Here is a 24,660-nt window from a genome sequence, read left to right as displayed (position 1 = left end):
GTTTATTGAGATCTCCATTGCTGTCTTGTTTGTTTCTTCACAATTATGGATCCATTTTCCATAATTAAAGGGATGAAGATCAAACAAGAATAGAAGAGGTGAATACATGTCCTTCCCCTTTCATAATGAGAGAGAGAGAGAGAGAGAGAGTCCATTAAGGGTAATTAAGTAAAAAAAACTACTTCGCAAACAAAGAAACGCCTAGCTCTCATTAATTATGCTTAAGTGTCAATATATTCTGCCATATTTCTGATTGTCACACTGCTATTCAGTTACCTGCAGGCTGGCAAATCCCATCGTAGATACAGACATGCATGTGCCACAGGTTTGTGGAGGCATACAGGCAGAGAGATCATATCTCTTGGCTTACTTCACAAGAGCATATTATCAATCATGAGAGTTGTTTATACTGCTTTACAAAATATATCCATATCACATCTATAGGCATTACTTTACAAGAGCATGATTGTAGTCATGAAAATGGTATGTCTTCTTTATAAAATGTGATAACCATCTTGAAGCTAAGGAGGTGACCACAGTGCCACACACCAGTGGTATACTCCATCTTCGCAACTGCCGTATGGGCTTGAGAGCAGCAGCCCCAAGAACTGCTGCAGAACCCACAGACAAAGCCTGGAGGAATATCTCGGCTCCCTCAAAAAATTGCAATGCAACTTTACAATGACGGCACATCCTCACATGATACCAATACCTGAAGAAAAGAAATCAAAACATAGTCATATGCCATTGTGTAATATGAAGAGGATCCATTAATCATGGCAGATGCTTTACTATCTTTATGTGAAGTTCCAAGGATAAACTTGCATAAGAAAGACATGCAAAAGAAAATTACAGCATACCTATCCATAAGCTGCTCTTTGGGAGGAGTCCCAGGAAGCTGTCCACTATATCGACCTCCCCAGTCGGGTGCACCTCCAGCATACTGTTTTAGCCATCTCCTAAATGAAATTACAAAAGCATCTGATTTTGTTGGAGCATAACAAGCTGTCTCCCATTTTTCATTACCAACTTCAGCCAGCTTCCGCTCCTGCACAAATACAAAGGTGGTTGGTCAGGACTCTGGTAATTGATTTAATACCCACATTTCTATATCAAAGGATATAAAGCCAAAAGTGTGCAAGTAGGATCATGCTTATCTAAATAGGAACATGTCTACAGTAAATGTTTGGGCGTTTCATGGACCCCCTAAATTTGCCACTGAGATCTTGATATCCCCAACACCAAAAGAACATATCACCAAGCTTATTGAATGAACTTACCGTCAAATGTAGAAGGTACAAGTCAGAGTCCAGGACAAGCATTTGCCGGACATGAATCATCCATCGAGGAAACACATGATCAATCCACATGCTGAAATCCCTACGAAAAGCAAATATTAACTTGCTCTGACCAGGAGATACTGGAATGCAAATGAAAACCAGAACCATCATTTTGCCACCTTTCCCGGCCTCTGCTCCATTTCCCTGATCATCACAGGTAATCTCACACCATATTTGGTCTTTTATCATGTAACTAGGATTTGCAACACAAAATACGGGATGTGTTTAGCAGTACAACTGTTATAATATGATCAATCCCAAAATCCGACATACAGTCAGTTTTGTAAAACAGGAGGATGTATGACTCAAAAACTAACCATTTTAGGACTGCTAGGCAGAGAGAAGCTCATTGTAAAAATGCAAGGGGCTGTAAACACAGCTGGGCCCCGCTCTGCCATTCCAATGTAGCCAGACTTCTCCACCTTCTCCACTTTTAAATTCAAAGGTCTTGCCATGTTTCGATTACCCTGACCGCAGGCAAAAAATCATTCCTGCTTCAGCTAAGATTCCTTGATTAAAGTTTCAAAACGTCCAGTATACTGGCAATATACTGGAAAAGCAGCTATCCACTCAGTTTGCAGCAATTACAAACTCATTAGAACTTTACTCCTAATAATAAAGCAACGGCTAAGGCATACATCATATACCAACTGCTCCAAAAAAACTGCATGCTAGGACCCAGCAATGCTTCATAATCTTTAAAATGCAGCTTTGAACCCTGGTCACAATAGAAGCACCATGGTCCAACACCTGACGTTTGTGATATATAGTAACTGCATTTCTATTAATGAGACATCCTCTCAATCCTAATTACATAGAACATATACCTAGATGAGTCTAGGAACATTCCCAAACTCATCCTCCACAACATAGCGCAGTTTCAATCTCATGATAGTCACTCATAAGGTTGAAAACCATAAAGTCCATATGCATAGCAGGGACTAGCTACTATGACATCCCCACTAATGTCATCAGCACCCAACAGTGGGTGTAGACCATAGCATAAACATATGCTCTCACACATACAAATCCACACGCCCACACATACTTGAGCATCCATTTATATAAAGTCTTCGAATTGAGTTTCTGTCGGCACTCCGGAGGTGAAGGGCAAACTCAGCCATGATGAAGGCTAGCACTAAAGGAGAAGGCTAATCAAAAGATAGTCTAAAATCTGTTCATTCAAGCTACAACTGCTTGTGAAGACTAAACGATTTCATTTTAGTCTCTCCCAGACAAGCATCTAAATCTAGCTGATAGGGCAACACACCACTTAAGATAGAAAGAATTATCACAACATGGACGAAAACTTCACAAGGTGGAATTTGTATATCTGCTAATATGGCAGAAGCATATACCTAGATGAGTCCAGGAACATTCCCAAACTCATCCTCTAAAAACACAACATAGTGCAGTTTCAATCTCATGATAGTCAATCATAAGGTTGAAAACCATAAACTCCATCACGCATAGCAGGGACTAGCTACTGTGACATTCCCACTGACATCATCAGCGCCTAAATACGTAGAACATACATTACTACTTCATAATCAGCAATGAAATTCTCCTAAAGACAAGCTAGAAGTGCATAAGCCATCCCAAAATACTATGGTTGACAGTAACAGCACCTGGAAGGAATACCTGAAGTCCATGATGTGCAAATGGAACATGAGCTGGATCCATAAGATTCTCAATGAGCTGTTCATAACTGCCAGTTCAGGAAATGCAATTTCTGAATGTCATATTGTAGCTCAGCAACATGTAGATTTGACTCTTTTCATCATCCAATCCACACACTGCAAAAGACTTCAATGCAACAAATTTCTCGAGAAAAGCACTCAATAGATTTGAGTCCCTCTAATCATCTAGAGGAAGGCCAAACTGGCACAGACTTCAAAGAAACATTTTTCCTCAGAAAAAGCAGTCAAACAATATCAGAAAAAGAAACCATCAGAATCACCCGTAAGGCAATACTCGAGAAGACAATTCGTCTTTGAAGGTTGGATCTGCAAGAGCAGGGATAGATGGAGGAGGCACTCTGTCTGCTATATCTTTGAACTGGGGTGAAGTGTCTGGCCAGAACCAGATGATACCCTCTTTCTCAACACTGGGATACACTGCTGCACATGCACGCTTTGATGTCCATACCTGTCCAACAAAACATCATTTACTTAGGATGACATTCATCAGTACTGATACTGCAAAAAGATGACAGTTCATAGAGACTAGAAAGCTCTGAGATCCATGAAAATATAAGTAGCAGTGGCACGTGAACATATAGGACTTCTCTGTTCCTTATACTTCTATATACACCAGATTTGATCCTTTTTAAGTATGAAAGATTTGGATGCCTTGAACATGGTATAGCCATTGCTTGGGGTTTATTCTTTTCGATGCATGCTTGACTCACCTACTTAAACAATGTCAATGTCACACATTCTTATCTACCTTAGCGCGTATTCTATCTAATACGTAAGGCTAAATAAAACCACCTTGATATCGCCTGGTAGTTAATAAGTGAAACACACTAATCTCAAGTAAGTTCTTAGCCTATCTGAAGCACTCTGTAGGTTGAAAAATGCCAACTATTGTATTACAGCTAGGCTGATATGCGAAGAAATGCTATGTTCCTGTTCTCATCTGATCCCAACCACATGTATCCTCCGATTGTACTGGGATGTTCAACTTCTGGAATTTTAGAGGTCTCAGGTATGCATGTAAGCTCAGCCAGAAAGCTGATACGTGTCTTCATGTAATCAATTGGAGCAAAATTCTGATCTATATTCTGCTGACCCATAAGATTCTGAGGATCTACAGGCACATTATCAGGGGTGAATTAGGCCATGGTGAATTAGAAGCATGCACAGATACAAAATGGATGCAAGGAAAATGTATGCTTACGTCTGCAAAATCAGGGATACACCAGATCCCATATCTTGTAGTTGTGCCCTTGCAGCTATGCAACGCCACATCATCATTGTCAGAGAGAGCAACACAAATCTGGAGATGGGGAAGAAGGTATGCTGAGAATGGTGTAAATAGCACCATTGAGATAGGGTTCATTGATGTTATGCACTTGCAGCCATGCAATGCCACATCACCATTGTAACCCATTCCATCCTTGTAATGTCAATTACTTTCTGGCATTGGTTTCCTGCACACGTATCAGCCTTTTAAAGCCTCTATGTAACATGCAACGGTTATCTGATCGTGTAATTCACAGCAAGACCTTCTTTAAACCTTTAGCGATGAATGAGAATTGTTTACCATAGAGAGAGAAAGGAGATGAGGGTAGAGAGGGAGTAGAGTCGACAACCGATTGGGTCCCTGTACCCACTGAGGGGCCCCCTCCCCCAATCAGGGGAGAATTTGCTTTATACTTGGAAAACTGATAAATACAAAGAACACTCTTCAAGAGAGCACGGAACACGCTTCTGAAGAGCTCACTGTGCACACGTATAGCAGACCCAAAGACCTGAGAGGCAACGCCGACCAATACCGAGACCTTGATGCTATCCACACTGACGATGTAGGACGCTTCTGCAAGGCAAGGAAGAGGCTTGTGCTGTCTACCGGAATGCAGGGTTACTGCGTGAGTGAGAGAGTGAAAACTAGAAGTGATAGATCCTATGAGAGAACTGAGAGATGACTGAAATATAGAGCTGAGAGTGAGCTGTGTAAACTGTAAAAGAGAGCTGAGAAAGCTGAGGAAATAGTGTTCAAACCTCTCTCCGTTTGCTGGTCCAAACCTCCGACTGTTGTGTTGCGTGGTCACCTTCAGATCAGGCTGAACTGATGGCCAAGGGACTGAGGCTAGAGCAGGGCCAGATCTGAGGATCTCAGGGGCTGCACAGGAGGCCGAAGTGGAGCTGTAGGAGAATTGAAGGCAGGAGCAAATCGAATGAGAAAACAGGGCAGCCAAGGGGCCCTTTATAAACAGTCTGTAAACAGCCGTCTGAGTTGGTCTGTTTTACAGACTGGTTGGCCTACAACCAGCCTATAAAAAGGCCTCCCTAGCTCATTTGCCAGGGGAGTTTTTGGGCAGCCTTTGCAGGCTGCCTTCTCTGCTTACCTATCCAGCCTTTGGGGACCCTAAAGGGACTCCTAACCTAGGCTAAGACCTAAACTATAAGATGGAAACACTTAACCTACTGTTCCCCATTGAACAAGAACTGACTTACTGACTTGACCTAAGGCTGAGAGACTGACCTACGTAGCTTGTGCCTGACAATCCCTAGACAAGGGCTCACAAAGGGGTCACAGCATACGACAAAATCTCCTATCTGGAAACTATAATGCACTTGTTGATGTAGCCACTGTGTCACCTTGCACCCAAGTGCAGGGGTGCATGTGACATTCCCCCCTTCTTAACTTGGCGGTAGGTTCATTGCTTCCAAGTAGTCCGCCAATATCTGGGGAAACTCCTGGAAAAAATCTTCATCCGACCACACTGCTTCATGGGTACCTCGATCATGGAACTTGGTGTAAAACTTCCAAATCCTGCGTCCTGACCCATGCTTGAATTTATGAAGAAGGATCTGTTTTGGCTGCAAAACTTCGGCTTCATCAAGAACTTCAAGTTGTTGCTCGTCGGAAATCTCTGAAAGAGAAGGTTCAAAATATGGCTTCAACCAAGCTACATGGAACACGTTGTGCATAGTCCAACGGTCTCGTAGGCATAACTTCATTGAGACATCATTGATCTTTTGAATAATAGAAAATGGTCCGAAGCTCCTGAAGGACAACTTAGGGCATCGCTTGCCCACTTGCTTCAATCGTTGCTTGATAATGCGTAAATACACCATTGACCCTCTTTATACTGGACATCTCGTCTGAATTTATAAGCTTGACATGTATACGATGCTTCAGCTTTGGTGATGCGGCTTTTCACGTACTCCTTAATCTCTGCCATGGATTCGGTGGTTTTGTTGGCTTCAAGAGATGGAGACACCATCCGGGTGAGGAGTGAGGTAAATCGCCGTCCAAACGCCGCTTCATAAGGTGTGCGAACAATACTCGAAGAATAGGTATCGTTTAGAATGGCCTGCACAAGCGGAAGAAACTGCTCCCACTTTCCCTAAGCATCACGACAATATGATTTCAAAATATCAAATGCCATACCATTATACTTTTCCGTCTCAACGTTCGATTGCAGATGAAAAGCGCTGGACATCTGCAGCTTAGTACCAAAATTATCAAACAAGTCGCACCAAAAGTTAGACGTAAACTTGGAGTCCCAATCGGATGTGATGGTCTTTGGCAACCCTCCAACGGGATACCAATACTTGATAAACAAACGAGCTACATCTTTAGCACTGGCCGTTTGTTTGCAGGGAATGAGCATACAATATTTACTAAAGCGACAAACAATAGTAAGACATTGAGTATTACACGGACCTGCGGATGTTGGAAGTGGTCCCATGAAATCCATACCTATGTCCAGGAAAGGACCGTCGAGGATTGGCAATGGCATAAGTAAGCCTGCCGCTTTCTTGTGGGAAGCCTTGACGTTTTGGCATATTCGACAATTCTGCACATATCCAGGAACATTCCCAAACGCATCCTCTAAAAACACAACATACTGCAGTTTCAATCTCATGAGAGTCACTCATAAGATTGAGAACCATAAACTCCATCATCCATAGCAGGGACTAGCTACTATGACATCCCCACTGACGTCATCAGCGCCCAACACTGGGTGTAGACCATAGTATAAAAGTATGCTCTCACACATACAAATCCACACACCCACACATACTTGAGCATCCATTTATACAAAGTCTTCGTATTGAGTTTCTGTCGGCACTCCGGAGGTGAAGGGCAAACTCAGCCATGACGAAGGCTAGCACTAAAGGAAAAGGCTAATAAAAAAGTAGTCCAAATCTCTTCATTCAAGCTACAACTGCTTGTGAAGTCTAAACGATTTCATTTTAGTCTCTCTCAAAAGAGCATCTAAATCTAAATCTGGCTGATAGGGCAACACACCATTTAAGATAGAAAGAATTATCGCAATACCAGCAGGCTGCAACTTGGACGAAAACTTCACAAGGTGAAATTTGCATGTCCGCTAATATAGCAGAAGCATATACCTAGATGAATCTAGGAACATTCCCAAACTCAACCTCTAAAAACACAACATACTGCAGTTTCAATCTCACGAGAGTCACTCATAAGATTGAGAACCATAAACTCCATCACGCATAGCAGGGACTAGCTACTATGACATCCCCACTGACGTCATCAGCGCCCAACAGTGGGTGTAGACCATAGTATAAAAGTATGCTCTCACACATACAAATCCACACACCCACACATACTTGAGCATCCATTTACACAAAGTCTTCGTATTGAGTTTCTATCAGCACTCCAGAGGTGAAGGGCAAACTCAGCCATGATGAAGGCTAGCACTAAAGGAAAGGCTAATCAAAAAGTAGTCCAAATCTCTTCATTCAAGCTACAACTACTTGTGAAGTCTAAACGATTTCATTTTAGTCTCTCCCAAACGAGCATCTAAATCTAAATCTACTTGGTAGAGCAACGCACCATTTAAGATAGAAAGAATTATCACAATACCAACAGGCCGCAACTTGGACGAAAACTTCACAAGGCGAAATTTGTGTTGGGGTAAAGGCACATTGCCACCCCTTTATTAAAGATATGACACCTATGACTGTCTTAAGACAGTCATAGGGTGAAAAACCTAATCCTAATAAAACCTATGAGTTTGTGGTGTGGCTCATCACTTCACACCCGCATCTTTTGTGTCACCTCTCTCTCTTACTCTCTCCCCGTTGTACTTCTCCCTCTTTCCTTCCCTCTCAACTGGTATCAGAGCCTTCATCTCTCCCTCCCCACTCCTGCCTACCTCTCCCCCTCCTTATCCCCTCGGGACTCGTGCCCTCAGCAGCGGCAACAGCGAGCTCACATCGGAGCAGCGTGCAGCAGCGCGGGGTAGCGCGGGCGGGCAGAGCAGGGCGGCGCAGAGCAGCGCCAGCAGCTGCAACAGCAGCACAGCTAGCTGCTACCCGCTACCAAGCGGGCGCAGCACCGGCGCGCACCTAGGCAGCCTCAGGGCCTCGAATAGGGCGGCACGCAGGCGCGCGCGCAGGGAGCTTGTGTACGGACGTACGACCGTCCGTACCGCCGTACGGACGCTGTACAGGCGTCCGTACTGTACGAACGCCGCCGTATGAACTAAGTCAGGGAGCTGCGTCAGGGAAGTGCATTTCAAAATTTCTTTTGGATCTGTACCCTGCACAGGTACAGTGGTATCCTGCACAAGTACACAGGTACAGAAAGTACAGCAGGTACAGCAGTTTTTCTTTGGGGAAAGAAGAAAAAGAGAGAGCACTCTGCTCTTCACATTCCCGGCTGTTCAGTTCTTAAAACTGTGTGTTGAAGGTACAGCAAGTACCCTCCTGTCCCTCGTGCTTGAGGTGACTAGTACCACAGTGTGTGGTGGTTGCACAGTTATCTTGTTTCGGGAAGGTAATGCCTTGATTTTGCAAAGGGATTTTATGCTTTTGCTGAGTGCAAATCTCAGCTTTTGGGTGACATTTTCAAAGGGCTTTTGCCTGGAAGCTTATGCAGTGTATGCCTTGAGGCAGTGTGGAGCCAGGGAGCCCACATTGGTCTTGTTTCCGCAGTGTATTCAGTGACATTTCTGAAGGTCACATTTTGTATACGACACCTTGGAAAATCTCAGTTGAGCCACGCTTGGCCAGGGCGCATCGAGTTTACTCGGTCCCTAACTGTCCATCGTTGACAGTGCTCAAAAGATTTTCTCTTCAGTGTTTGTACGTTGGGATGTGTGTTGTTATTGTGTACACAGGGCTGTTTATGCATTGCATTGTCAGGTGAAAGTGCCAGGAGAGCGCTGTATTTTTGTATGCTACCTCAGTGTTGAGGTGTTTTTCACTTGGTACAGGTGTCAAATCAAGGGGCTTTTGCCCAGATTTTGGTTGAGAGCACTTGGGTTACTGTTTGAGACCTTCAGATGCCTTTTATCCCCTTGGCAGAAGGGTGATTGCTTGGGATTTGTCCCATTTTCTGTTGCAGGTTTGTGACAGGCTGAAGTGTCTGGAGCCTCTTTTCAGTGAACAAAACAGTGTATGACAAGTGGTTTATGCATATAAAATCAGTGCAATACCTCATCTGAGGTGGGTGACAGCAGTGTTTTGTGCTTCGTCAGCTGATGATGCACTGTTAAAGCACTTGTGGAGCAGCTGCAGCATTCTGAAATTACTGTTTTATGCCTATTTGAGCACGGTACAGTGTGTCAGAAGGTACAGTAACTTGAGGGAAAATTTTCTGTTTTGCTGCAGATTTTTTTTTTTGACAGTAAAAACAGCACTATTGTGAGTGCTCCTGGCTCTTGATAGAGCAGGTTTTTTCTGAGAAATCAGAATTTTATTCAGTCTTTTTTGACTTACAGGGAGTCAGGTACCTTCCTTATCTGATATGGCATCAGGGGGAAGTGAATCATCAATTCTGATCATAAAGAAATTGGAAGGGGCACACAATTATGCATTATGGGCAGAACAGTGTTTGAATGTACTTCTGCTTAAGAAGATTTCTAAGCCCATAAGGGTGAAGGGTGTCAAGCCATCTAGGATGTCAGATGATGAGTGGGAGGAGCTAGATTTGTCCGCGAGGGCTGCTATCATGCTTACTCTCAGTGATTCTCTTGTGTTCAATGTTCAGGCTGAAAAGACCTCTTATGGCCTATGGCAGAGGCTAGCAGAATTGTATGCCCAAAAGAGTTCAGCCGGTGCAGCTACCTGCAGGCAGAAAGGTTTTGCCATGCAAGTGGGTTTACAAAGTCAAAGTGGATTCAAATGCTTTACCGAGGTATAAGGCCAGATTGGTTGCCAAGGGATTTAAGCAGGAGAAAGGCATTGACTTTAATGAGATCTTTTCCCCTGTAGTCAAGATGACTACTTTGAGAGCAGTGTTAGCTCTTGTTGCTCATGAGGACATGGATTTATGTCAGATGGATGTGAAGACTGCTTTTCTTCATGGAGATCTCCATGATGAGATCTATATGAGTCAGCCAGAGGGATATGCTGTTAAAGGGAAAGAGCAGCTTGTGTGTAAGCTCAAGAGGAGCTTGTATGGACTCAAGCAGGCACCAAGAGAATGGTACAAGAAGTTTGATGCCTTCATGCAGTCCCAAGGGTATCATAGGTGTGAGACCGATCATTGCTTGTACACCAAACGGGCAAAGGATGGCAGTTTGATGCTACTCATTCTATATGTGGATGACATGCTAATTGCCAGTAAATCTCAGCATGAGATTAGTGCTTTGAAGAAACAACTGCATAAGTCTTTTGACATGAAAGACTTGGGTGATGCAAACCATATTCTTGGCATGCGGATTACTCGTGACAGGTCCAAGGGACTTTTGTTTCTGTCACAGAAGGAGTACATTGACAAAGTATTGCAGAGGTTTAAAATGGAGGGGGGGAAGTCTATTAGTACCCCGTTGCCTCCACATTTAAAACTCAGCAGTAAGGACAGCCCCAGATCAGATGATGATAAGGCTGAAATGGCCAAGGTTCCGTATGCATCTGCAGTTGGTTCTTTGATGTATGCCATGGTTGCCACTCGTCAAAATATTGCTTTTGCGGTGGGAGTTATCAGCAGGTATATGGCAAATCCAGGCAAGCGGCACTGGGAAGCAGTGAAAGGTGTCTTGAGGTATCTCAAAGGTACCAAAGACTTGTGCATATGCTATGGTAGGCAAGATGCATTGGTGCATGGTTTTACAGATTCAGACTATGCAGGGAATGCAGATAACCGGAAGTCTACTACCGGTTATATTTTCACATTTGCAGGAGATGCTATATCATGGGTGTCTCGGTTGCAGAAATGCGTTGCACTGTCAACTACTGAAGCTGAATATGTTGCAGCCACTGAGGCTTGCAAGGAAGCAATATGGCTTACTCGGCTGGTGGGAGATTTGGGCATTACAGGAGATATGCCAGTTTTGCATTGTGATAGTCAGAGTGCTATCATGTTGGCAAAGAATCCGGTCTTTCATCAAAAGACCAAGCACATAGATGTGAAATATCATTTCATCAGGGAGGTTCTGGAAGACAAGCGACTTGAGCTTGTGAAGGTGCATACTGATGATAATCCTGCAGATTTGCTCACTAAGAGCTTGCCTATAGAGCGGTTTGCACATTGCCGCCACATCATGGGATTAGGATGAGACCATTCTTATTTTATGGTCTTGTATACAGTAACTGTATATTGCTGTAATTTTTATTCTTTTCTCCCCTTTAGGCACATTGGCCTTTAGGTGGGAGGTTGTTGGGGTAAAGACACATTGCCACCCCTTTATTAAAGATATGACACCTATGACTGCAGTCATAGGGTGAAAAACCTAATCCTAATAAAACCTATGAGTTTGTGGTGTGGCTCATCACTTCACACCCGCATCTTTTGTGTCACCTCTCTCTCTCACTCTCTCCCCGTTGTACTTCTCCCTCTTTCCTTCCCTCTCAATTTGCATGTCCGCTAATACGGCAAAAGAATATACCTAGATGAATCCAGGAACATTCCCAAACTCATCCTCTAAAAACACAACATAGTGCAGTTTCAATCTCACGAGAGTCACTCATAAGATTGAGAACCCTAAACTCCATCATGCATAGTAGGGACTAGCTACTACGGCATCCCCATTGATGTCATCAGCGCCCAACACTGGGTGTAGACCATAGTATAAAAGTATGCTCTCACACATACAAATCCACACACCCACACATACTTGAGCATCCATTTATACAAAGTCTTCGTACTGAGTTTCTGTCGGCACTCCGGAGGTGAAGGGCAAACTCAGCCATGACGAAGGCTAGGACTAAAGGAGAAGGCTAATCAAAAAGTAGTCTAAATCTCTTCATTCAAGCTACAACTGCTTGTGAAGTCTAAATGATTTCATTTTAGTCTCTCCCAAATGAGCATCTAAATCTAATTCTAAAGGAGAAGGCTAATCAAAAAGTAGTCCAACTCTCTTCATTCAAGCTACAACTGCTTGTGAAGTCTAAACGATTTCATTTTAGTCTCTCCCAAACGAGCATCTAAATCTAAATCTAGCTGGTAGGGCAACGCACTATTTAAGATAGAAAGAATTATTGCAATACCAACAAGCCGCAACTTGGATGAAAACTTCACAAGGTGAAATTTGCATGTCCGCTAATACGGCAGAAGCATATACCTAAATGAATCAGGAACATTCCCAAACTCATCCTCTAAAAACACAACATAGTTCAGTTTCAATCTCACGAGGATCACTCATAAGATTGAAAACCATAAACTCCATCACGCATAGCAGGGACTAGCTACTATGACATCCCCACTGACGTCATCAATGCCCAACACTGGGTGTAGACCATAGTATAAAAGTATGCTCTCACACATACAAATCCACACACCCACACATACGTGAGCATCCATTTATACAAAGTCTTCATACTGAGTTTCTGTCGGCACTCCGGAGATGAAGGGCAAACTCAGCCATGACGAAGGCTAGCACTAAAGGAAAAGGCTAATCAAAAAGTAGTCCAAATCTCTTAATTCAAGCTACAACTGCTTGTGAAGTCTAAACGATTTCATTTTAGTCTCTCCCAAACGAGCATCTAAATTTAAATCTAGCTGATAGGGCAACGCACTATTTAAGATAGAAAGAATGATCGCAATACCAGCAGGCCGCAACTTGGACGAAAACTTCACAAGGTGAAATTTGCATGTCCTGCAATCGCTAGCTCTCTCGTGGAACCTCACGCTCATAATTTACTGTAGAAACACTCATAAGAGCTCTCTCTCTCTCTCTCTCTCTCTCTCTCTCTCTCTCACACACACACACACACACACAGAGCTAGGGCCTAGGACAACATGTTGGGCTGGACCCCCCTGAAGGTATTTTATTTCTTGAAGAGAGAATATGTTACAAGAGTTCAGCGTAGAGCTACCTGATACAAAAATCCAACGTGGAATCAATATTACAAGAGCTTCAAGCTCATTTAAAATAGGCAACATGCCACTTGTCTAAAATCTAGACTAAGTCCTATTACATACCACTAAGGGCAACTCTGGAGTCTTCGAAGCACTTGGTCACGCGAACCGCCTGCTAGATGCTTGTTAGGCTCCTATAGCGCTTAGGAAAATAACTCTTCCTAGTACCTGCAACAATTAATTAAAGCGCACCACTATGGCACCCATTAATTGTTAGCGCTTTGCATGCAAATAACACACTGTGGACTAATTCTAGTCACGGTGGGCGTCCCCACTGAATACATGTGCACACATAACAAATATAATAAATATATATACATATTCATTCTCTCGTTGACCGAAGTCAACGCTCTTGATCATAACTAAGGGGCTTTGACCAAGGGTCGAGGCACCTTAATTATAGCCAAGTCTCTCTAACCGAAGTTGGCACAACTCTCCAACCGAAGTTGGCACAACTCTCCAACCGAAGTTGGCACATGTTGGTTAACCGTGGTTAACCCTCTTGGCACATGCCAAGTCTCGTTGACTGAATTCAACACTCTCTGACCATAGTCAGCTCTGTAGTTCTCTGGTTAATCGTAGTTAACCCTCTTGGTAATAAACCAAGTCTCTCTGACCGAGGTCAAGTTTACTTGACCAGAGTCAAGTATCTTTGACCGTAGTCAATTCTTTGACCATTAAAAGAACTCTTTGACCATAATTAACACATATAAAACTCTTTAATTATAATCAAATAAATGGTCAACTGTACTTTCACTTAGGATATTTATATTGTGGTGACATCCCCTCGGCTTCTATTCAGTTGACCTCAGCTGAAAATCTTCCTTGTAAACATCCAAAAGCTGTGGATGATCGGATAACATGTCTTCGTCCATCCACTTGGCATCTAATGCTGTATAATTCTTGAAATTTACAAGATACTTGTAAACTCCTTGCCCTGAGAGCCTTTGCGTACAATAAGGTACTTAATTTGCTCTGGCTGAAGAACCTCCTCCAACTCATCCACTTCTGGTGGATCCTTTGATTCTGGCTCTGTAGGCTCTGACCCCTAGAATTTCTTTAGAAGACTCACATGGAATGCATTGTGAATCCTCCAATGCTCTGGCAATGATAACCTGTATGCAACCTCATTTATTCTTTCTGTAACCCTGAAAGGGCCATAGTATCTGGGAGATAACTTTGCATACACTTTCTGTTTGCCTTTAAACTTGCGGAGCCTAGCTTTTTCAAACTTCAAAAGTACCCCATCTCCTTCCTTGAGATCTAACTGTCTCCTATGCTTATCTGCAGCTCTTTTATGTTTCTCTTGAGACCTTTCGATTGCTGTCCGGACTTGGCTGTAAGCTGTCTGGAGGTCTCTCACAAACTGATCAGCTGGAAATATTTCATCCTTGGTCCTCAGGATAGGTGGCAGAATCACCTTCCCATAAATGACCTCAAAGGGGGCTTTCCCTATAGAGCTGTGTACTGTATTATTGTAAGCAAACTCTACCAATGGTAGGTACTTTTCCCAGTCTGAACCTTGGTCACCCACGTAGCATTTCAGCATATCCAATGCTGTGGAATTTGCTACTTCACTTTGATCATCTGTCTGGGGATGGAAAGAAGAAGAAAAATTCAAATCCGTCCCCATGTTATCAAATAAAGCTCTCCAGAATAGACTGGTCATTCTGGGATCTTGATCACTGACAATGGACTTAGGCATACCATGGTGCTTAAAGATCTGTGCCATGAAAAGCTTAGCCATATGATCTGCCTTTATGGTTTTGCGAACCGGAATGAAATGAGCTTGCTTACTGAATCTATCAATGATAGTCCAAATCCCATCATTCCCTGACTTTGATCTTGGCAAATCAAAAATGAAGTCCATTGTAATACTTTCCCACAGTGCCTGAGGCACAGGAAGAGGCATAAGTAGGCCAGGTGCCTTCCGTCTATCATACTTCACTTTCTGACACGTAAGGCATTCAGCAACAAGCTCATGGATATCTTTCCGCATCCCTGGCCAAAAGAAATACCTCTCTAGTGCTAGAGTTGTTGCTGTAATCCCTCTATGTCCAGCATAGAAAGGTGCATGGCATTCCTCCAAAATCTTTTTTCTCATCTCCTGGGTGATGCATAGGCAATCATCTTTCATTAGATACTAGTGGACTGCCCCTCTTGCATTTGCTGTAAAATCTTGCCAAAATCTGCATCATTAGCATATTGTTCCCTCATGCCTTCCAAGTCCTGATGATAGGCAATAGTCACATTATTGACCTAGGGTCGTCGGGACAAGGCATCTGCCACTCTGTTCCGAATTCCTGGGGTATGGACAATCTAAAAATGATACATTGACAGCATGTTTGCCCATTTTATATGCTTCTCGGAAAGCTTGGTCTAAGTCAAAAAGTATCTCAAACTTTGGTAATCTGTTTTAACAATAAAATATGCACCCAAAAGATAGTGTTTCCATGTATGGATGGCATAAATTACAGCCAATAACTCTTTCTCATAGATTCCCAGATATCTTTCAGCATCATGCAATCTTCGGCTTTCGTAGGCTACTACATGTCCATTCTAATGTAATGCAGCCCCAACACACTCTCCACAAGCATCGCAATCAACATCAAAAGGTTGATAAAGATCCGGGACTACAAGAATAGGCTCTGTAGTCAACTTCTCCTTGAGTGTATTGAATGCTTTCTTATGCGATATTCTCCATGTGAAGGCTGCATTTTCTTAGTAAGGTCATGTAATGGAGCTGCGATATCAGCAAAATGCCTGATAAATCTCCTATAATAGGAGCAAAGTCCCAAAAAACTACGGACTTCATGCACAGTTTTCAAATCATGCCATTCTTGGATGGCACGGATCTTTGCTGGATCCATCTGTATCCCATTCTTGGATATTATATGCCTTAGATAATGGATTTCTTCCAGGAAGAATTCACTTTTCTTGCTATTTGCATAGAGTCGATGATTTCTCAGCTCTTGAAACACTATAGCAAGATGTTCCTTGTGCTCTTCTTCGGACTTAGAAAAGACAATTATGTCATTGAAGAAGGTACCAGTGAACTGTCTGTAGGGTCGGAAGATACGATCCATCATCCTATTGAAGGTAGCTGGGGCATTTGTTAATCCAAAAGGCATCACTAAGTATTCATACAACCCCAATGTAGTGCGAAAAGCTGTCTTATGCACATCTTGTGGTTGTATCCTGACTTGATGATAGCCACTCTTCAAGTCTATCCTGCTGAAAACTGTTGCTCCTTTAAGCTGGTCAAGCACATCATCTACGCGTGGTATCGGAAATCTATTTTTGATGGTCATCTTATTCAATGCACGATAATCAATGCACATTCGAAAAGAACCATCTTTCTTCTGTACTAGAAGTACGGGTGAACAAAAGGGAGACGAGCTGGGCTGAATCAACCCTTTGGACAGCAAGTCCTGTACCTGAGCCATAATCTCCTCTCTCTGAGTCGCACTGACTCTATAAGGTGGTCTGTTTGGTGGCTCACTACCAGGCATTAACTCTATCTGATGATCTTCTGGTCTCTCTAGGGGTAACTCCCCTCGCAAAGCATCGGAAAAGCAATCTTTAAAGTTTACAAGAAACTGAAATTTATCTTTGTCTGCATCATTCATTTCAGCATGCATATCATTTTCTTTTTCTTTTACAAAAACCATGTACACGGAAATTGCAGACTTTATTGCTTTACCACATGTAACATCAGATACAATGGGGATAGTCTCCCCTTTATTCCTGGCAACTAAACGCTGGTTTTTCCCCCTATGGATAAAACTCAGCACCCTCTCAGGGTATTCTATCGTCACTTCCTTTCGATGGAACCACGGTGTACCAAGAACATCATGCTGCTTGAGAGGAGAGATTAAAAAGTCCTCCTGATCTACATAGTTCTGCACATGGACACGAAGCTTTCCAATCAAAGGAGTAACTTGCACTAGATTCCCTTGAAACATTTGATCAGCATCAAGAGCTCTACCTAGCTCTTCAGTTTGTATCCCTAATCTCAGGGCTAAATCTTCAGATATGAAATTGTCTGTAGACCCTGGATCAAATAGGATTAATGCTTGCTGATCTCTTATCTTTCCCCATGATAGCAAAAGCTCTTTTTCTTTTGGGTCTGAGGTACTCCCCAAAACACTTGGGACTGCTCCCACCATTGGCCTCGGTGGTACTTGTGGCTTTTTCTACTCCTTAGAACCCCAAGGCTTCTCAGGGCACTAGGCAGCTATATGTCCCTCTTTCCCACACTTAAAGCATTTCCCATCTCTGCGGAATTCAGCTATCTGTTCAGGAATGAATGGGGATTTGCCTTTACATGACTTTGAAAACTGAGTACCCCTCGGCTTCTAAGGCTGAAACCCTTTCTTTTCAACCTTGGGATACTCTTTCTTTTCTGATTTTGAAAAATCAGCTTTCTTTCTTTCAGCACGTCCTTCATGCAAGGATAGTACTGTGGATGGATCTTGTAACGGCACAAGACTAGCTACTGAAGCTGAATGCATAAGGTCTTGAATGTTCTTTGCCCCCAAAGCATTTACTACTGCCTGGATTCTTGGACTGAGACCTGCTCTATACTTTCTCATTTGGGTTTCTTTGGAGATCTCTTTGAAAGGTGCAACCTGCAAATAAGCATCCCAAAACTTTTGATTGTACACATCCACTGTATCTCCTGCATCCATATGCAAAATTTCCCAATCTTGAAGAACATGATCTCTAAACTGTTTAGGCATAAACTGCTGGTAGAAGGCTTTCTTGAAGTCCTTCCACTTCTTTGGGGCTGACCCATATGTGGTCTGTGCACTCCACCATGCACTAGCTGTAGCTGTCAAGTGTAAACTGACCATTCTTAATTTGGAGGATTCTGAAAACTTTTTTGTACCGAATGTAGCATCAAACTGCTTGATGAACTGCAATGCTTTATCTGTATGACCATACTGTCCATTGTAGGTCATAAACTTGACAGATTTACCTCCCTCTTTGAATTCCTTGGTCTCTCTGGAAGACTTACTCTTCCTAGACTTCTTGTGTTTCCTTCTTTTCCTTGATGGTTTATCTGATAAAGAAGAAGATACAGAAGTCGAGCTCGAGGTAGACGGTGATGGACTAGGAGATCGGTGATGATGCCTCGATCTCTTCCTGCTATGACACCGTCCCCTATGAGATCTCTCTTTCTCTCGCTGTATACGAGTGCGTACCATCTGCTCAAATTCTTGCTGAGTTTGTTGCACACTTCTCTGTCTTGGATGTACATCCCTATCTTGTGAATCCCAATGGATAGGTGATTGAGCCATTTTCTTACAACTCGTCTGAGATCTGCAAGTTTCTCACACACACTGTGTATGCAACTGATGCACGCTGTCTCTGCTTTTCAAAGGGAAAAATTACCTCAACAAGAGGTGTCTTGCATTCACAATCTATGCCAGTACTGGGCTGTCAACTCAAGGCATAAACTTAAAGCTGTATGCCCCTTTTCTGGCTACTGCAAATGACTTCAAAAAGTATCTGTTTTGCCCTCTTTTCACTGCTCAAAGGCATGCATAGTCTTTTTCTGCAAATCTCTGATTTTTCTCTGTTTTCTGCTTTTTCTGACAGTAAATACTCTCTCAGATGGTTGAAAACTGCTAGCAAAAGCAGTCTCTGCAGCTGTCCCTTTTTTTTTTTGGGGGGGGGACAGTAACTGGATGGGTAACCAGCTGGTTACACTAACCAGACTAGTTCTGGTCTGGTTTAGTTGGCTCCCAACTGAACTCAACCCACTGTAGTCTAGTTAACCAATTATGGTCTGGTTAACTACAACCAAGGTTAGTTGGTCAAACCTGGTTTGTCTAACCAATCTGGTTTGGTTAGACCAACTGAACTTCTAACCAAGGTGAACTAACCAAGGTTAACTGAACCACTGGTTTGACACATCAACAGTCCGGCTGGCTGCCACATCAGCAGCTGACCTGTCTGCCACGTGTCAGTGCCATTTCAGTTTCCTGTCACGTGTCACACAAGCATGCGCCGCCACGTCATCTGCTGAGTCAGCATCCACGTATCTGCCACGTGTTTGCCACGTCACAAAAACCACATCAGCCTAAGGTTTCCAGACCTTGGCTGGTGGTCAGTGTCGTGGGTCGCACCGGCGCCTTCTGCGTCTCTGCGTGAAGGTCCGTCAGCCTTCCCCGTCTAGCGACGTCTCCCAAACGCTCGTCCTTTGCCTCACTGGAGCGCATAAACTCCAAATAACGACGAACACCCAAAAAGGGAAGAGATCGCCCGCGTCAAGCCAATACGATCCTTCTCCCAGCCGAGATGTCTACTTTGGGTGTCCTGCACACAGCCCGTGCAACAGAAGTCCAAGAAACGGAAAATCACAAGCACCGATGCTTCTCCGTCTTGCGATGCCAAACCATTAATGGTTGGCCAAACTATTCATGGAGTAGTCGATGGTTCATTCGGTGCGGGGTCGCCTTGTCTTTGATTTGGGTTACACAGATAACCCCACGCAGGAAACAAGAGCGTTGCCACCAATGTATTCACATGTGATAACGCTACCCCTCCTGCTCTTGGATCGTCACGCTCTAAGAAGAGCGATGAAAATTCAGCTCTAACACCAATGCAATCGCTAGCTCTCATGGAACCTCACGCTCATAATTTACTGCAGAAACACTCATAAGAGCTCTCTCTCTCTCTCTCTCTATCTACACACAGCTAGGGCCCAGGACAACATGTAGGGCTGGACCCCCGAAGGTATTTTATTTCTTGAAGAGAGAATCTGTTACAAGAGTTCGGCTTAGAGCTACCTGATACAAAAATCCAACGTGAAATCAATATTACAAGAGCTTCAAGCTCATTTCAAATTGGTAACATGCCACTTGTCTAAAATCTAGACTAAGTCCCATTACATGCCACTAAGGGCAACTCTGGAGTCTTCGAAGCACTTGGTCACGCGAACCGCCTCCTAGATGCTTGTTAGGCTCCCGTAGCGCTTAGGAAAATAACTCTTCCTAGTACCTGCAACAATTAATTAAAGCGCACCACCATGGCACCCATTAATTGTTAGCGCCTTGCATGCAAATAACACTCTGTGGACTAATTCTAGTCACGGTGGGCGTCCCCACTGAATACATGTGCACACATAACAAATATAATAAAAATATATATATTTATTCATTCTCTCGTTGACCGAAGTCAACGCTCTTGATCATAATTAAGGGGCTTTGACCAAGGGTCGAGGCGCCTTAGTTATAGCCAAGTCTCTCCAACCGAAGTTGGCACATCTTGGTAAACCGTGGTTAACCCTCTTGGCACATGCCAAGTCTCGTTGACCGAAGTCAACACTCTCTGACCGTAGTCAGCTCTGTAGTTCTCTGGTTAACCGTAGTTAACCCTCTTGGTAATAAACCAAGTCTCCTCGACCGAGGTCAGGTTTACTTGACCAGAGTCAAGTATCTTTGACCGTAGTCAATTCTTTGACCATTAAAAGAACTCTTTGACCATAATTAACACATATAAAACTCTTTAATTATGATCAAATAAATGGTCAACTCTACTTTGACTTAGGATATTTTACATTGTGGTGACATGTCCGCTAATATGGTAGAAGCATATACCTATACCTAGATGAATCCAGGAACATTCCAAAATTCATCCTCTAAAAACACAACATAGTGCAGTTTCAATCTCACGATAGTCACTCATAAGATTGAAAACCATAAACTCCATCACGCATAGCACTATGACATCCCCACCGATGTCATCAATGCCCAACACTTGGTGTAGACCATAGTATAAAAGTATGCTCTCACACATACAAATCCACACACCCACACATACTTGAGCATCCTTTTATACAAAGTCTTCGTACTGAGTTTCTATCGGCACTCCGGAGGTGAAGGGCAAACTCAGCCATGACGAAGGCTAGCACTAAAGGAGAAGGCTGATAAAAAAGTAGTCCAAATCTCTTCATTCAAGCTACAACTGCTTGTGAAGTCTAAACGATTTCATTTTAGTCTCTCCCAAACAAGCATCTAAATCTAAATCTAGCTGATAGGGCAACGCACCATTTAAGATAGAAAGAATTATCGCACAAGAAAATGTATAGTTAGTCATCTCTTATGCAATCCACCCTCTGGTCTCCCTATCCTCCAACAAGGCAGCTGTAGAGTTGGAGAGAGAAGGAGAAAGAGAGTGTGAGTATGTGGAGTATAGAGAGAGTGGATAAGGGAGCAAGGAAATAGAGAGGCATCATGGAATGTCCACATGCGGTAGTTGTTGCATCTGATATGGTGCTTTCTCAATCTTCGGGAGAATACTATGGGAGACATAATATTGGTTGGCCAGCTTGGTGCATGTTACCCTTCAAACAGTAATATGATCTAATCCCAAATAAATAATGATGCTATTTCTTGAAGGTATGTAGAAATGGCAACCATTTCCTGCTCATAGACATGGTACGAAACCTCTTTGTCTCTGCTTTCAAACGCTACACTGCATGCTCTTGCCTAAGAACGACTCCTAATGGCCTGTGTCTCTTAGAATTGATGGTCTTTAAAAAATAAGGCATACTAAGACTGAAGTATTTGTCAAAGCATCTTTCTGATCTCTAATGCTGGCATGTGCTTCAGCTTAACATAAGCGTTTCACTTTAAAAGTTGTGTGGGAAAGACTGCAATTCTAAAAGATGCTATATGAACGTCTCGTATACCCAGGCAAGACTCTGGAAGGTGGATTTGTACAAAGACAATGCTCGCTTTGTAGTGTCCACGTGTGAATTGTGTACTGCATAAATCACAAGATATCCATATACCATGAACAGAAAGTACCCATGTCTTATTTAAGACTCGGCAAAGATTCACCATTTGCGCGTAAGCACCTTTCCATAGTAGACCTTTTGTAGCATGCTTCAATGTCATAATAAATACACACCACGCCTGTGTTGAGAACAGAAGAACTAAGAGCTATCGTTGACAATCCACCTGTTGGTTTTGGGTTTCCTAGCCTAGCGATCCTGACGCCTGATGAGGAGGAAAGCAAGAATCTGGTGGCTAGACAAGTTGAGCCACCGAAGGCAAGATTCCAGGTGTGTAGCGGGTGACAGGCGTTAGTTATGATGGTAGTCGAGAAGGTGGCAGAGACCACCAGCGTTTCCTTCACACGCGTTATTTTTGAAGCGCTTCCAATTGATCACATGACGCTGAAATACAGTCAAAGGCGAACATAAGTGTTCGCTGTAATTTCAGATTTATCTTGAGGCAGAATATCAACTCTGATGTACAAATATCACAATGCTAACTTGCTCACAATGACACCTTCAGACCTCCTGCCGCGTAGATGCAGACTATCATCGACTCTTTTAAAAAAGTCCGCTGTATATCCAACGCTTTCACAAACTTCTCATCACAGCCGTTTCTCTAAAGAGAACATGCACTTTAGTCGAAATTCCATTGCTATCTTTTAAAGCTCAACCATTCCTGACCGTTTCACAGATCTTTGAATTTTCAACACATGCTAGGAAGTTTGCCAAAAGCAACCGGAGGTTAAACAGATTAAAGAGCTCTTACCGGATTTCCATCTTTTGGAGCTTGGGGTATGCAGGTGCATTGTCCACTGCAGGGAGCAAAAGACCAGCCGTGGTACGAACATTGCAGTTCTCCTTTCTCGTTTATCCTTCCCTCGGACAAAGGAGCAAGCCTATGAGGGCATTTGTCGTCCCAAACCTGCCAGGTCTTTCCATTCCTATCCCACCAAACAACTAGATCTCGTCCCATGATCGTCGCAGCAAATGGAACCTTTTTGTCCAAATCCGCCACTACTGCAACTGGATACCAGTGCGCATTCCAATCAAATGTATTTTGCTTTCTCTGCGTCTCTTTGGCCTCTGCTTCCGGCTTTCCTGATACCTGCCCCTCCGTTCCACGATCACTTGTTCCATTTGAAGTTCCCGGATCTTCCATCGATCTGTCACAGCTGACGGATTCCCGGTTAAGGTGTAACCTGAGCTTTTCAATTTCAAATTCATTAACCACTGTGGCTCCTCTTGAATTTGACTAATTCAGATAATTTAAAACGAGCCAGAAGAGATTGTGCAATCCCAATCAACAACCTGATATGTTGACAGGAGCGAGATGCGCCGCGGCCTTGAACGCAGCTTCAAATATGTCTGCTTATTCGACTACCTTTGCTGTCAAAAGTTTCAAGTGAAATTATCCGAAACTGCACAGAACAAAACGCTGATGTCTCGCAAAATTGCTCTCATCAAGTCACGTCTCGCAAAGCGTGCTTTTGCAAAACATTGGTTGCAGGGAGCAAACCGAAACAGATAAAGCAGGTGACTCGAATGCTCGGTGAGGCAGGATACTAATCTGATCGCTCCCGTCTCCACAGCAATTCATCCGCGCATTCCCCGTTTCTCTCTCTCTCTCTCTCTCTCTCTCTCTCTCTCTCTCACACACACACACACACACACACACACTCACACTCAAAGAGGACACTCCTTCATGCATCTCCCTCCCTCTCTCTCTCACACACAAACACATAGACACACACACAGACACACACTTTATAGTGTCTCTCAGAGGACACTCCTTCCTCTCTCTCTCTCTCTCTCTCTCTCACACACACACACCACCACCCCACCCCCCCCCCATGCTCTCTCCGCCTATCTCTCTCTCTCTCTGTCTCTGTCTCTCTTCACACACACACACACACACACACACACACAGCGCACGCATACATGCCTCCCAGAATATTACACTCAGATCAGCTCTCTCTCTCTCTCTCACACACACACACACAAAGCTTAGGCTTGTGCACACCATGATACCTGATACAATGCAGGTACGTGTTGTTTGTCTATCTCTTTCGCTCTCGCCTGTGTCGCAAAGGGACGAAGCATAACAGTGGCGGAGAGCTGCAAAGTGAAAACGGAGATGAAGCAGACGTTCCAGATAATACAGAAGCCTCTCAAGGGTTGGCTCTACAGGCGAGAGATAGGATAACACGCCACGTGGCACTTTTGGTCGCGTGGCATTTTTATACGTCAAAATAAAAAAATAATCTCGCTTTTGTTGGGTCAAATTATTTTTTTTCATTTAAAAAATCCTTGATTTCTGTTACATACAACAAGGTGAATTACATTGAGAAGGCCTGCCCTATGAGATGTTAAGGGTTGTGTAAATAAGTGAGTGGTCTGAATAATAAATGTAGTTCTACATATGTGATCTATTGTGGATCCTTCTATAGTTGTTGGATGATTGATTAGTTGTTGGATGATTGATTAGTTGTTGGAAATTTTTTATTGTCATGAATT

At 43.3% G+C, this 24,660-nt stretch overlaps 1 protein-coding gene across 3 annotated transcripts; it reads right to left on the bottom strand.

Moving 5' to 3' along the window:
* Positions 1-207: 207 nt before the first annotated feature.
* On the bottom strand, positions 208-24,280 carry LOC147904467 (protochlorophyllide-dependent translocon component 52, chloroplastic-like). Of its 3 annotated transcripts, none has more exons than XM_087386694.1 (9): positions 24,175-24,280; positions 23,455-23,532; positions 22,913-23,318; positions 3,301-3,488; positions 2,982-3,048; positions 1,658-1,807; positions 1,281-1,484; positions 861-1,048; positions 208-712 (listed from the first exon to the last, which is right to left on the bottom strand). In XM_087386694.1, exons 3-9 carry the CDS (start codon positions 23,303-23,305, stop codon positions 448-450), a joined length of 1,455 nt encoding a protein of 484 aa, XP_087242820.1. In that variant the 5' UTR covers positions 23,306-23,318; positions 23,455-23,532; positions 24,175-24,280; the 3' UTR covers positions 208-447. The 3 variants fall into 3 exon arrangements, with proteins under 3 accessions (XP_087242820.1, XP_087242817.1, XP_087242811.1); XM_087386691.1 differs by having other exon boundaries at positions 22,913-23,309; XM_087386685.1 differs by having other exon boundaries at positions 22,913-23,309; positions 23,455-23,581; positions 24,175-24,262.
* Positions 24,281-24,660: the final 380 nt, after the last annotated feature.

This window comes from Dipteris shenzhenensis, chromosome 2 (genome assembly GCF_047967505.1).
Source record: "Dipteris shenzhenensis isolate YYH24624 ecotype China chromosome 2, Dip_SZ_1.0, whole genome shotgun sequence".
Classification (NCBI taxonomy): Eukaryota; Viridiplantae; Streptophyta; class Polypodiopsida; order Gleicheniales; family Dipteridaceae; genus Dipteris; species Dipteris shenzhenensis.
Note: the sequence above shows the minus strand (reverse complement) of the source record. Positions and strands in the feature narration are given on the sequence as shown.